Source organism: Homarus americanus, unplaced genomic scaffold, assembly GCF_018991925.1.
Source record: "Homarus americanus isolate GMGI-L3 unplaced genomic scaffold, GMGI_Hamer_2.0 scaffold24694, whole genome shotgun sequence".
NCBI lineage: Eukaryota > Metazoa > Arthropoda > Malacostraca > Decapoda > Nephropidae > Homarus > Homarus americanus.
Window position 1 is genome coordinate 10,522,025 of NW_024732780.1, and position 16,119 is coordinate 10,538,143.

General features: G+C 38.8%; 1 protein-coding gene across 1 annotated transcript in view; it reads right to left on the reverse strand.

The window, feature by feature from the left end:
• Nucleotides 1-15,972, reverse strand: part of LOC121869112 (calsyntenin-1-like) — a gene marked incomplete at its 5' end in the record, with an annotated part of 28,507 nt that extends 12,535 nt beyond the window's left edge. Inside the window, 9 exon segments of the mRNA XM_042370305.1 lie at nt 40-213; nt 3,434-3,506; nt 4,776-4,883; nt 5,309-5,476; nt 6,026-6,249; nt 6,551-6,742; nt 10,183-10,351; nt 13,688-13,874; nt 15,845-15,972. Coding sequence (XP_042226239.1) covers nt 40-213; nt 3,434-3,506; nt 4,776-4,883; nt 5,309-5,476; nt 6,026-6,249; nt 6,551-6,742; nt 10,183-10,351; nt 13,688-13,874; nt 15,845-15,972 — 1,423 coding nt within the window.
• Nucleotides 15,973-16,119: the final 147 nt, after the last annotated feature.

Consider the following 16,119-nt stretch of genomic DNA (forward strand, 5'->3'; position numbering starts at 1 on the left):
ACACAAGAAATGAAAAAAAATTAAACACCAGTACAGTACCATTGTTGGTGAGGAGCTCCATGCTAGGCTGTAGGAGTTCCATGGCAGGAGTATCAAGGGCTTCTTGGCAGCGTGTGAGACAAGAAAGGACTCGTGGTGATTCCAGGGCTCCCACTAGTACTGACAAGCCAGCGAGGTAACCCGTCAAGCCATGCTTCATGTTGCTCTCAGATCCTGGGGAAAAAGATGAAATAAATAGAATCTTTACTGAAGTTCCAATTAGCACAGGTTATACGCATCCACTGCCAGATATGTGAAACACTCCACTTTCTCTGTTGAAGCTAACATCTATTTTTTTATCCTCCTTCCCTACCTACTTCTATCACTTAACCTTTGGTCACATATATGATCAACTTTGGGAAAGTTCTTTTGCTGCCTGATCATTTTCCTATACAGCACCCAGACTGTACAATTGGTTGCTTCCCTCCATGAAGCAGCTGACTTCTGTGGAGGCCTTTAAGAAACAAGACATTTTTTTTTATTAAAGCTCATAGTCCTGTAGAGGTACGGTGATACAGAATCACAAGGTTTAGGAAATGTTACAACTTAAGGATATACTTATGATAGAAGTCAAACTGTCCCTTTTTGTGATCTTCTGTGTTAGTATAGGTACAGTGTATTTCTTTATATTCTCAGATCCTTGACTTTGTAGTGTTTCAAGCACTAGTGAATTCTTTACAAGAACTTGTGCTTTTGAGAAACAAGAGACAAGATATTACTGGTATTAACTATTCATGTGTTCTGTCATTCCTCTTGTAGTTCTTCCCTCCATCATTAATAACTGTTACTCTTTTGTCACCCATTCTATCACTTTTCTTACTCCAGTCCTTAGCGTTTCACGACATTTAAAAACAATTACCGTAATTATCTTTTACCGAGATACTGTCCTAACATATGGCTACCATACAATACGAGTACTTCTTGTCTAGCTGTTGGTGATACCATGCAGTTCATGGGCGAGTACACGAGTTTATTTACAAAAAGCAAATTAATCTTTTGTAAGCCCCGCATTATTTTGTACACCGAGCCTTTGATAACTATTTATTTCAATTACTGTGCACATACATCATAAAGGTGTGCATACTGTATGTGATTACTCATGCTTTTAAATTGATTTGTGTAGCACTTTTGTTATAGTAATGACATTGGTGTTATCTGTGACTCTGGCTCTGTCCATAGTTATCACACACATGAACACACACACACACACATGAACACACACATACACGAACACACACACATGAACACACACATACACGAACACACATACACATGACACACACACACATGACACACACACACACATGAACACACATACACGAACACACACACATGACACACACACACACACATGACACACACACACACACACACACACACACACATGAACACACACACACATGAACACACACACACATGAACACACTTGTCAACCACCAGCGAGACAAGAAGTGCCTGAAGGCGCTCCCAGTTTGAGCAGCCAGGAAGAGTCTGTTTGCCCCCCTGCTATATCCCAACGCCCTACCAGCCTTACTACACCGGGATTTATTCAGCAAAACAGTCAAGTGATCAGTGAACGATTGACTGCCAAACAGTGTTCCTATAGTGCACTCCAAGGAAAAGCACAAAAACACAGCAGTGTAATACTGAGTGTGGCTGGATCTGACCTAACCTGACCTGACCTCATGGCTTCACTTAACCTAACCTGAAGGATGGAGCACACCTGCATTGTCCCAAGCTACTGTCCTGGCCACGTGGCCACACACCTGCCCAACCGCATCCAGCCCATACAAGCACTAACTGATTGCTATAAGAACAGCCCAGTCTCAACCATTGTAAAAATTATCAACACCTAATTATTATATATCATATTTGTATCACTTATGTTACCTGTATATCATTTGTAAATCAAGAGACCCATTCCCCAATTATGTAATTGTATATTTTCAGCCTTCCGGTTGCCATGCTCTTTCAATAAACCGTTAATTATTATTATTATTATTATTATTATTACACACACACACACACACACACACATGAACACACACACACATACACACATGAACACACGCACACACACATGAACACACACACACACACACATACATAAGAGCCCGCACTGATAGATATAAGAACAGCATCATCCCATCTATTGTTAAAATAATAAACAACTTCTGATTTATGTACTATACAGCCCTGTAAATGTAATGAATGTATATCATTATGTCTAAATCAAATGTAAGTCTGTATATTTTCAGCCACCGGCTGCGACTCTATTAATAAACTGTTTATTATTACGTACTATCATTACACATAGCAGGACCCGCCTTTCATTAGAAAATTCCTATACTTTTTCTTTAATGCAGTGTTGCACTTAGGGATTTCTTAATAGTAAAAAGTAAATACTATTAACCTCAGAATATCTCCTAATATCAAGCGCACATGGCCTCAATATGGCCATGATATTGGTCAGATTAAAAATAAATAAATAAATAAATCGGTGGGGGGGGGGGGTTTATAGCGGTCCCCCAAAACCCCACAGCTGGGTGGGCTCGTTTTGCTCGCCATGTTCCCCCACCCACAACTTCTTGGACCTCCTCCTTTTGATATTCCTGCATCGGTCCCTGCACAGGCACTTTCTCCACTGTTACCATTAATATCTTATAACTCATCTCTAAACTACACTCAAGAGCTTTAAGCAATAAGTATATTACTGGGGCACAATATCTATCAAAGTCTACTAACATACGAACAAAAATAAAGTTTTAAGCATACTACTGTACATTATACATACATAATCTATACATATTTTGCTAATACGTATATATATTACTCCATACACACCTACATAAAACCTTTAATCATCACAATTCAATATAATTTTTTCCTTCATAAACTTGCATTTGCAGATATTAACATGACTGACCTTTTAATAGTACTTTACAGTATTGCAATTAATGTAATTACCATAAATGTTGCACTCATTATGTTATTGCACCTTTTATTGCACTCATTATGTTATTGCTTCTTTAATTGCACTCATTATGATATTGCTCCTTTTATCAGTCAGCCTTTTCTCTCAGGTGGATTGAACTTAGAGCTCTTGTTTATTTGATCATGTTGATTACAAAATGTGTTTTCCTACTGTGTTCCCTTCCACAACACAGCCCAAGTTTCCCGTCTGGTATGTCCCTATTTTAGTAATGGTAAGAAGATGGTCATGACAACTGGTGACAGATGGTCATGACAACTGGTGACAGATTTTGTAAGGTCATGACAACTGGTGACAGATTTTGTAAGGTCATGACAACTGGTGACAGATTTTGTAAGGTTATGACACATCACTTGTGGTCAAAGGGTGGAGTATCACAGTACAGTACCGGTATGTACATACCTTGCCAGCATGCCCCAACAGTCATGGTGGTGTTGATGCCTCGTGTTGGGTGCAGTGGCCAGTCATCGATCACCTGAAATAACAAGAATGAAAAATTTTTGCACCAGATTGAGAGAGAAAAAAAAAGAGGCATCTTGTACGAGCATAAAAAAAAAATATTCTTATAATATATACAGTATAGAGAACACAGAATGGCAGTCTCTTATTACTGTACAGACTCTCTGATCCCATACCAGGAGCAAATTGGTCTTAACCTAACCTAACTTGACTCTTTCCTATCTTAGCCAGCTCTGTCGTGTAAATAGAACTATTCGAGTCATACCGCTCTTGCCTTGCAAGCAAGATGTCACGGGTGCGATTCCCGGGCAAGCAGAAGTTGTTTGGATACTCTTCCTAGCCCCTTTGGTTCCTGTTCACCTAGCAGTAAAGTAGGTACCTGTTGTAAATCGAAAGGTTGCGAATTCGTATTCAGGGAAAGTTGTTGGAGCTTCTAAACTTGAACTAACACAATCCGGAGGAGTGGTGACCCGAGGATCACACACCCAACACAGACAAAACCAAATACGTGCGCTATGCGCTAACCAAATAAACGCAGTCGTGTAAAGCCACGGCACTATCTCTCCCACTACAATTCCCTTCCTAACCTCCTGCTCCTTCCTCTGTCATCTTCCCCGCTCTGACTTTTGCTACCAACAACTTTTAGAGCTTCTAAACTTGAACTGAACTATTCGAGTCAGGTCCCAGGTATGAGGATTAGTTCAGTCTTCAAGTAAATGCTATCAATTAAGCTATGATCACTTCCTTTTTTACCACAGTTTAATAATCTGGTTCATACAGTTCTCAAAATCACATGCAATGATCCTCCCTATTTGTTCACTGTGAGATAAATCCTCTCTGATTCATCTCTTATTGTACTACATCTTGTATCATTATACTTACCGCTAACCTAAATAACTTTACCTTCTCTATTTCTAAATGATTTTTAAAATATCTTTATACTGTATACAGGAACAGTCACTGACCCATCCAAGTCTCTTGACCTCTTTCCTCAACCACGGTTTTATAGAGTATGGTAGGAGTAGCTACATCAACCCTGTCTATCAGTACAGGTACTAGTAAATATCCTGCTGCTTAACACTTACAAACCTGTACACAGTATCTCATGCAGAATGGTTAATGAGAACAAAATACTGTATGTTATTGTACTACTCAACAGCATCACATTAATGTCCAATAAATCTGGATGCAATGACCAGCATGTCCATAACAGAATATGACAGATAAATAGCTAAAAAAAATTTAACTACAACACTTTATACAATACTGTACTTTCTGTACTTACCTCAGGGGACTCTCCGTTCTCTGGTCGGAAGATGTGTCCATCAACATACAGGGTCACTTCTGGGAACTTGACGTGTACGGAGTAGTGATGCCACTCATTGTCACACACCTGAACAATAATAATCTCCATCACTACTCTGTCTCATTGTCATTACATAATAGTGTACAGACAATTAAGAAGTAGCAACAGTGTAACAAGATGAGTGCCTACAGGCTGCTGGTTTACTGGTAATTTATTTAAAAGTCTCTGATCAATGTATGATGAGACAGCAGGAATGGTTTATGAACTGTAAATACTTAAAAAAAAACTGTTCTTAGTTTCATTGCAAGATTACTTAAACTTTCACAAATATGTAAAATTTTACTGTTTAGTAAACATTAAATGATATATATTAAATATAAGAAAGTAAGAATGAAAAAGACAAACCATTAAATAAATGATTTGGCCAATAACCCCTTGTGGTGAAAATATATCCTTCATTTTATTCTTTCACTCAGTCCATGTAAGTATGCAAACACATGAGTACAACACACCTGAGGAAGCTTCCACCGCCACTCTGCTGGCTGGAAGGTGTTGAGGTTGGCCTCAGTGGACTCACGGCGCAGTAGGAGAATAAGACGACAGTTGCGTACAAACAATGCTGTGTGGTGGCGGTTCATCTTGTGGTCATCAGCGTTGCACAGGATGTGTTCCTTTGTATGCTAAATTAAAATGGGATACAGTATGTGATAATGACAAAGGTAGTATACAGTATATACATGACATTTCAAAATTTATACATATGATTGAATTTTGTATGAAGAATTGTTTTACATACAAAAATTTACTAAACAAGAAACAACTTTCTGAGTGCTTGTCATGCTAAAAATTAAACTGAACCAAGAGAAGACACATATTAATTTCTACAAAACTGTTAACACTACTGTAGTTTACTCTAGAATGTGTATGAGCTTAGAATTGGTCCTCAAAACTAGTTGCTTGAATTTGTTGGAGAACAGATCCCTCCGTCTGGTACTCTGCTGCAGTAATTATAAATTCATAGAATTTAAATTGGTAATTTCCCAACACTCAGCAATATTATGGGTCACTTTGAGATGCATTCATAAAGACTGGAGTACATTCTACTATTGTCAAGGGAACATCTTCAGTAGTACAACAATGATATTCATTTCCAAAATTAATCTTTAAGTTACGTATAAGGTAATAAGAAGGGCAGATAAGAACCAGTGATAAGATCAAATAACACTCACCTTGTCCATGTTTGGGTGTGACTTGTGTTTGAGCCAGGTGGAGATGGTGAAGGTGTTGGTCAGGTTGTGGTCAAGGACGGACTCAGGTACCATGGCCCCGGAGGAGTCGCCTTCAAACTCATAGATGAGGTCCCCTTCGTGGCCTTCATCTGAATGTAGGCCAGCAGTCCAGTCTTTGCCAACTCCAGGGGCAGGAAGGAGCTCAATGCTGTCAGAACTTGCTCCTGTGTTATTTAAAGGAATGTTATTGATGATCACAAACATCTTGGGGGTCACATGGATAGAGAAATACAGTACAAGTTTTTATCTAAATCAGAAATTTTCACCAATGTATTCTCCCATGTCTTCCAGAGTAACCACTTGTACTTTTCAATGATTTAAAGTTTCACATACTTAATAGGTACTACAGTACTAAATATTCAGACAATTACAGTGTTATAATGATAATCACACATCAGAGGATAATTTTTTACCTGCATCTTAGTCACATAACATTAACATCAGTAAACAAGTGCCAGAACTCACCACACATCTTCCTCTGAGCTGCCACGGAATAAGTATCACGGTCACAGCCCTTGCCAATGTGGCTGGTGGTTAGGCCGATGCGAGACTGAACGCGCTCCACGTGGCATGGGACATTACACAACTCCAATGATGATGATGGGAACAACTCGAGACGTCCAGAGCCAGGTGAGTATTCTACCTGATCGGGGATACCTGGAAATATGCAGAATTATGTCAAAAACAGATGGATAACAATTATTATATCCAGCGGCCCAGTGAACATTCTAAACAAAAATAACAACTCGAAATGGATTGTTTTTCTACCGTACCAAAATTTTTGATGGCACAAAATCTTAATAACATCCATTCAAAGATTCTTTCCCCCATGATCATATTTCACTTACCTACATTAATAATGATCATTTACATTTATGCAGACAATTTTAGTAATACTGTAATCTGTATTCTGCATTGTGTCTCAAAGTAAATTACCGGTAACCCTAAACTGAAATATTTGTAACTCCACTAAGTGAAACAATTACATACAAAACACACTAACAAGAGTCACAATTACAGAAGAATATGTGAAGAATTCAGTCCATTTTGTAGTCTTAACTTTAATTCAGCCTATCATGAATAAACTACTGTATTACTGTACCACTGTATATGTGACCAAGTAAGCCTACAGTACCAGTACATCAAAACTTCTTGTTGGCCCCATACAGTACTTTATAAAGAACCTTCCAACTGAACCCACTAATGCATCTCTTTTATGAATGACACAATACAGTACAATAAAACCTCCTTTTAATTGACATCAATCTAATGGGTATAGTCCATTACTATATGGAGGTTTCATATCAAATGAACCTTGATATAATAGATTGCACTCTTATATACTGTAGTGTGTTATATGGAGGTTTCACATCTAATTAAACCTTGATATAATGGATTACACTCTCCCATCTGTAATCATGATTTCCTTACACAGGGTAAAAAAAATAAAATATCATGTGGACTAACCAAAACTCCTATGTATCAAATATCAATGCAAATTCCCTTGACAATTTGTAGAATTAACTAGGTAGACAACACTCAGATGGCTCCAGGTTACATGTGTCTGAGGGTAGGAAGGTATTTCTCTCACACATCCAAATATATTCACTACATAGTATTAATCATATTCACTTCAAAGCATTTCCTGGTTTAATTTAATGTTTTAGTTATCACAACTTATCAATTTCCTCATTTCTTTACTGTATGAAACATCCTGTAAATGGTAAAACAGAATTAATATTTTTTTTATCTATGACAGGACACTTAGACTTTCACCTCTACTGTAGTAAGTCTAAACTTTCACCTCTACTGTAGCAAGTCCAAACTTTCACCTCTACTGCAGCAAGTCTAAACTTTCACCTCTACTGCAGCAAGTCTAAACTTTCACCTCTACTGTAGCAAGTCTAAACTTTCACCTCTACTGTAGCAAGTCTAAACTTTCACCTCTACTGCAGCAAGTCTAAACTTTCACCTCTACTGCAGCAAGTCTAAACTTTCACCTCTACTGTAGTAAGTCTAAACTTTCACCTCTACTGTAGTAGGTCTAAACTTTCACCTCTACTGTAGCAAGTCTAAACTTTCACCTCTACTGTAGCAAGTCTAAACTTTCACCTCTACTGCAGCAAGTCTAAACTTTCACCTCTACTGCAGCAAGTCTAAACTTTCACCTCTACTGTAGTAGGTCTAAACTTTCACCTCTACTGTAGTAGGTCCAAACTTTCACCTCTACTGTAGTAGGTCTAAACTTTCACCTCTACTGTAGCAAGTCTAAACTTTCACCTCTACTGTAGCAAGTCTAAACTTTCACCTCTACTGTAGTAGGTCTAAACTTTCACCTCTACTGTAGCAAGTCTAAACTTTCACCTCTACTGCAGCAAGTCTAAACTTTCACCTCTACTGCAGCAAGTCTAAACTTTCACCTCTACTGTAGTAGGTCTAAACTTTCACCTCTACTGTAGTAGGTCTAAACTTTCACCTCTACTGTAGTAGGTCTAAACTTTCACCTCTACTGTAGCAAGTCTAACTGTAGTTTCACCTCTACTGTAGTAAGTCTAAACTTTCACCTCTACTGCAGCAAGTTCAAACTTTCACCTCTACTGCAGCAAGTCTAAACTTTCACCTGTACTGTAGCAAGTCTAAACTTTCACCTCTACTGTAGTAGGTCTAAACTTTCAACTGTAGCAAGTCCAAACTTTTACCTCTACCGTAGTAGGTCTAAACTTTCACCTCTACTGTAGCAAGTTCAAACCACCTCTTCTGTAGTAGGTCTAAACTCACCTCTACTGTAGCAAGTTCAAACTTTCACCTCTACTGCAGCAAGTCTAAACTTTCACCTCTACTGTAGCAAGTCTAAACTTTCACCTCTACTGTAGTAGGTCTAAACTTTCACCTCTACTGTAGCAAGTCCAAACTTTCACCTGTACTGTAGTAGGTCTAAACTTTCACCTCTACTGCAGCAAGTCTAAACTTTCACCTGTACTGTAGCAAGTCTAAACTTTCACCTCTACTGCAGCAAGTCCAAACTTTCACCTCTCCTGTAGTAAGTCCAAACTTTCACCTCTACTGCAGCAAGTCTAAACTTTCACCTCTACTGCAGCAAGTCTAAACTTTCACCTCTACTGCAGCAAGTCTAAACTTTCACCTCTACTGTAGCAAGTCCAATTTTCACCTCTACTGTAGCAAGTCCAAACTTTCACCTCTCCTGCAAGCAAGTCCAAACTTTCACCTCTCCTGTAGTAAGTCCAAACTTTCACTTCTACTGTAGCAAATCTAAACTTTTACCTCTATTGTAGCAAGTCCAAACTTTCACCTCTACTGTAGCAAATCCAACTTTCACCTCTGCTGTAGCAAATCCAAACTTTCACCTCTACTGTAGCAAGTCTAAACTTTTACCTCTACTGTAGCAAATCCAACTTTCACCTCTACTGTAGCAAGTTCAAACTTCACCTATACTGTAGCAAATCCAACTTTCACCTCTACTGTAGCAAGTCCAAACTTTCACCTCTACTGTAGCAAGTCTAAACTTTTACCTCTACTGTAGTGAGTCCAAAGATTCATCTGCAAAATGTAGTCCAAACTTTCATCTCCAGAAGCACCAGCTCATCCTTTCATCTTTATTGAAGCAAAATCAGTGTTTTACTCAGCTTGAGTGCCCTCATACTCTTCAGCACAAAGGTAAAATGTTCCCTGTGTGTTTCCTTCACTACATGACCAAGTACGGCGACTTAAGAGAAAAAGATGGTGTTTACATGGTAGAGTTGGCAGCATCAACCTTTTAAAACCAAAATAAAAAATTTGGTTCCAGTGTGTGTGTGTGTGTGTGTGTGTGTGTGTGTGTGTGTGTGTGTGTGTGTGTGTGTGTGTGTGTGTGTGTGTGTGTGTGTGTGTCGGTACACAGTCATGGCAGATTCAAGGTGGTTTAGATACACTTGTATAATGGACTAAGACCTACACCAGTCATACAAAATTTGGTGTTGAGAATCAGCAGTTTGTGAGGTACTAAACTGTATTACCAGGCACTTCATCTGCTATGGTATATGTGTATTCAAGGAGCAACTTACACCACAAGAACCCTTATCATCTTATCAAACACTTACCCTTCCAACCCAAGTGACACACACGGTTGACCTTTATTGTCACCATGACAGATTGAGAGCGCTTCATCCCACAATCAAAGGCAACCACCGAGAGGATGTGGTTGTGAGACTTCTCATAATCGAGGGACTCTGTGTTCCGGACCACACCCTCGCTGTCAATACTGAATGGCTGTGGGGGATAGAAATAAGATGATTAGTTAGTGGAGTATAAATAAAAAAAGGAAGGACTATACAAAGAAAAATTGACACTAACATATGAAGCTTAAAATTATTTCATCTATAGTAAGATTTCATAAGGCGCGCGATTTCATTTCGCGTTTTTGAATTTCGCGCGCACTACCTAATGTAACCAAGTCTTATATTTGGCATAAAATATCATGAGTTTTGTGAGATCCAGCCAGCTGAATGCTGGCCACCGTCTTGAATGACGTCACAGCCCCTCATACCAGTTACAGTCATTTCTGCTACAACACGTGTTTTGTCAACGCGTATTGGTTGTAACGTGATTGATGAATAGGGAAACGCTGTTTGTAAAACATGAACTTTTGCATACGAATGTTGGCTATAGCGCGATTCCATCCTCAATGTTTTTATTCCATCCTCAACGTTTTAAGCATGGTGAGGGATTATGCAATGTTTACAGTTCACGTTCGACATCACATGTTCAATTGATTCACGTCTTTTGCTTGTGAAGTGTTTTATGAGATACTGTAAAGTTTGTTCTTTTTTGTAAATTTAGCTGTTTCCCATAAATACTGCATGAAAAAAAATAAGTAAAAAGAATGTTCCGTAGTGAGGACTAATAACGGTTTACACCAGCGCTCTCTGTTTACAACACGTGATCAGTTGAATCGCGCGGTTTATGTCAATTACTCCGTGATTTTCGCTATTTTCTCCAATTTTGTTGTGTTAGCGATGAATACGGAAAGACAAGGTAAGAATGTTTCCAAGAAGCGTTCTGGTGATCAAATTGCCGGTGGTGAACGCAAAAGAGGTTTACAAGAACGCAACTATGCGTTGTAGCCCGTGCCATCCTAATGACCGACCGGGCTGCTATTGTGTGCTTTTATGGGTGGAGCTACCACCTGTCGAGTCAAGATAATGGCCTCTACCTCTACTGGGGGTCCTACTGGTGCTGGTGGGGGTGGGACAGACCTACCTAAGGGGCCAAATAAGGAAAAGGCGAAGCGGGACTATCATAAGGGAGTTGAGTTTACCAAGTACTCGACGCAGGATAAGCAGCGTGTGATTAAATTACTTGAGGATGGCCTAAAAACTAGTTTCTGGAAAGCACAATCAGGTCAATAAAGGCAGAATTTGTATCATTTGGAGGTTATAAATGGGAAAATCAGAGGTTGATGTAGAGTGGCCAGTCAATATTGTTATTTTTCCCATTAGTTTATGTATTTGCATTTGGCGAATTTGAATTTGGCACAATTTTTCCAGTCTATAATACTCGCGAAATACAAGATCTTACTGTACTTAATATTGAAGACTTACTGTACATTGTAAAAGTTTAAGTTAACTCCCATTATTCGGTGATTCAGTAAATTACTCAGTACAGTATACACTTCTGGAACCTTAATTAATTGCAAAAATCTGTTGCTCTATTCATTCATTCTCTTTACATTTAAACTTAAACCAATAAGTGAAATGTCTCACAATGAATTCATTCTATGATATATCACAAATGTGTTTTCTGATAAAGAGACCATTACTTTGATTCAAATTCATATTCCTTCATTTTCCAACAGCTAGTTACTACAACAGTCTTGCATTTCATCTTCCTTTATGCAGTACAATATCTTACATGACCACCCTGCCTATTTCTGCTCACATTATTTCTCAATTTCTGTATTCCAATTCATCTTCCAATTCATTAACTTGTACTGTACAGTATTAAAAATGTATGTAACTTCTACAGCTACCACCACAACTTCTCATGATACTATAAATGAAAACACAACTACTGTACCATCAAACAAAATACAGTATATGTATCTGTATGATAGAAACTAATTCCAAAATCATTCAACCTTTATCAAACTTTCTCTACAGCCAGTCAATGTCTGATACAGTATTTAACATGTTACAGGAGGGTGGGGCTGGAAGGAACAAATGAATATACACATGGCTGGCATATTGTATATACCTTCATCAGAGACTACACCCCACTTCCTCTAGCTGTCATTCTACTTGGTCTCTCCCTAATCCCTACTCCTAGAGCTAATTTGCTTATGTAAATACTGTACTGTATTTTACACAGACTATATTTTCATGCCTGCATGAGTTCAGAGCCTTTAAACAATTAAAATTTTTCATTTAACTCTCTCAACCCCTTTCCTGCTTAATGCACGGTAGTTGGAAAGAGCAAATACATATTTTTTTTTTCCCTTTACTCATTGTCAATAATTCATTTTTACTTCTGTGTTCAGCTATGGCTCTCCCCTTCCACAAGGCCCTAAAGCTGGTTTCATCACGTCCTTTCACACAAGCCAGCATCACCCATCAGCATCATGTCGTTCCCCTAAAATCACTTGATGTCCCGCTCCCCACTCATTCATGCACTCTTGCTGCTTCCTGGATGTTCAGCCTTTCATCTACCTCGGAATTATATATATATATTTTTTTACTAGCTTTCCCACTTCCCATTATCTCAAAATGTTCATATTCCCAGAGTAGACCCTGAGCTGTTCTCTGTAAACATTTCTTTTACAGGTACTTCTACAGACATTACATGACTCCACTGATACAATGCCATATACTGTATCTCGTATAAAAAAAATCCAAACTTCTGTCACTCTTATTCTCAGCATCCTATTCACCCCCACGTTACTCTCAAGTCTGTCCCTTTTTTTTTTTACTTCTAATTTGATAATTCCTCTTGTATCCAGAGTCTATGCATCACATTCATAACATAGTATTGACTTTAAAAAATTTCCCTGCACACTCCATCTCTGCCTCTGGTGACAAGATTTCCTCCCTTTATACAAGTCTCAGTTCCCCAATACTTCCTCTCCTTGTATTACTCTGGTTCAAATCATCACTCATCTATCTGCTGACAGAACCATTCCCAGATATCCGATACTCTACACCCTCTATTGCATGTTAGTTTGAGCTAATACCATATATATATATTTCTCCATCTCCCTTCTCTACTTCATCACTAGTTTCGTTTATAGTTTACTGTATTATCAACGTATGAATCATCACTCTTCCTAGTATTTAGTCTCATATTTCCAAGTTTCCCTAAAAGTTACCAGAAAATTAAGATCACATGAAGATTAGGCACCTCAGCTTAATTCTCCTGATGGTTAAGCTCCCTAATGTTGCCTGGGGGTAAGGTAAGGTTAGAGTCAGGGAGTTTAATCCTCTGATGAAATAAGCTAGGGTGCCTAATCTTCACATAATCCAAAAATCATTGCCACAAATGCAATTGTCAATTATCATTATTATGAAAAAACTTTCCCCAATAATAATAAACTTGCTAAGCCACAAGACTCACCTGATCCTTGGTGAGGAGCTCATAGCGGCAAATGTCTCCAAACTTTGGTGAACAGTCCTGGTCATCAGCCTGCAGAGTGAGGATCTCCTCATACAGGCGGCCCTCATCAACTCCCACAACGTATGATGGCTCAATAAACACTGGTGCATACTCATTTACGTCATTCACCTTCACATGCACTGTTACACTGTGGAAAAAAGTGAACATTACTCCTTTACACTGTACCTATACTGTACAGTATAGCATTACTGTAATAGCCAAGAGGAAGGTTAGGAGTTACTGTATCATCTTCAGTTAATCAGAGTACCGTCCTCATATGTGAGGGTTGGCGACCACAGTCCTCTACTCTAAGCGTTCTTAGGCTGTTCCCTTAATCTCATTTTATTTGGTGTCCAATAGGAATAAAATCCTACATACTGGTAAAATTGTATTCCAGTACTTATATTATAGAGGTAAATTAGTCACTTAAAAGTCAACATTGCACTGTACTGTACAGTACAGTCACGAGCAATAGTGATGCGACACTCTCTGCATATTGCAGTTCTATTGCCAGTATGTGGTGGAACTTCTCCTCCACCATACTTTTCAACCAATTTTAGAGAAAATTAGAGCAATATACACACCTCCCTGGCATATACACATCCTTGACCACCGAAGGGTCAAGACGTACCTGGCGCTCCTCTCGGAGCAGCCAGGTCAACTGTTAAGTTGGCCCATACCAACCCCTTCCCCTGAACCCTCCTCCCCACCGGAATATCAACAAGTTCTCGCCAGAAGTTACAATTTCATTTAGGAAAGGAATGGAACCAGTGTTAAACAGAGGTGAACAGTGGTGAACAGTACTTAAGTCAGTGAGAACAACTCAACAGTAACAGTCGTACCCAAGTTAACCTTCACACAGTGAGGTCCCAGGTACCCAGTGATAACGGCCCGTGATAACCAGCGATGTGTTAATCCGTCTACGATAGGAAGGCCTGGGACCAAACCTCACTCATATAACACCATCTGTGAGGGAATTACTACACCACATGTCCCTCATAACACCATATGTGAGGGAATTGCTACACCACGTCAAGTCCCTCATCACACCATCTGTGAGGGAATTACTACACCACGTGAGGACCCTCATAACACCATCTGTGAAGGAATTACTACACCACGTGAGGCCCCCTCATAACACCATCTGTGAGGGAATTACTACACCACGTCAGGTCCCTCATAACACCATCTGTGAGGGGATTACCACACCACGTCAGGTCCCTGATAACACCATCTGTGAGGGAATTACTACACCACGTGAGGACCCTCATAACACCATCTGTGAGGTAATTACTACACCACGTGGTCCCTCATAACACCATCTGCGAGGGAATTACTACACCACGTCAGGTCCCTCATAACACCATCTGAGGGAACCACTACATCACGTGAGGTCCCTCCTAACACCATCTGGGAGGGAGTTACTACACTACGTATTTGCTGTTCAACACGTACATTAATCTGTATGTTCACTGTATGTTCCTTTACCTTTCTCTAATGAAGGCTTTTGTTAAACCACCAATGTATGTAATAAGTCATTTATGTCCAATGTATATTTTCAGCCTTCGGGCTGCAGAACTTTTTCAATAAACTGTTAATTATTATTATTATTATTATTATTATTATTATTATTAATATGATGCCACGGTCGTTGTCAGAGTGGGTGGAGAAAGAGTGTCGCAAACTACTGCTAGTGACTGTGCAGTACCTTTATGATTCATGAAACATTGATAACACAATCAAGGTGTTGAATCAACCTACGTGAAAAAATTATGAGAAAATTATGTTTTTATCTTACAGGCCTATGAGGTATGGTACTTATACAGGTACAGTACAGTGCACTGTATTCACTTGGTAGTCTTAATGAAACTCATGGTATTAGAGCCTGCATACTGTACTGTACTGTACAATTTATCTATCATCCCCATAGTGATGTGAGTTACCTGCTATAAAGTTCTTTCATATTATATACTGTACCTGGTTGAGAGGATAATTTAACATATAACATTTTGTCACAACAGATAAATGAAGGATGAAGTAAGCAAGTAAGTATTGGAGCTTTAACAAAGAGCTAAACTTTAACAGAGCCCAGAAGTGGAGAAAGATGTGTGGACTTACTTCTGAGATTCAACACCACTGCAGGAGATGGCAGTGATGTCAAACTTGTAGTTCTTCCGCTTCTCACAGTTGAGGGGACGCTTGGCCAACAGCTCAGCCTCACCTATCCCAGTGTCCCTCAACCGGATCTGTTGAAGAGGAAAAGCTTTGATCAGTCATGACCCTAGAGGAAAAAAAACAAACAAAAAAACAATATATATATATATATATATATATATATATATATATATATATATATATATATATATATATATATATATATATATATATATATA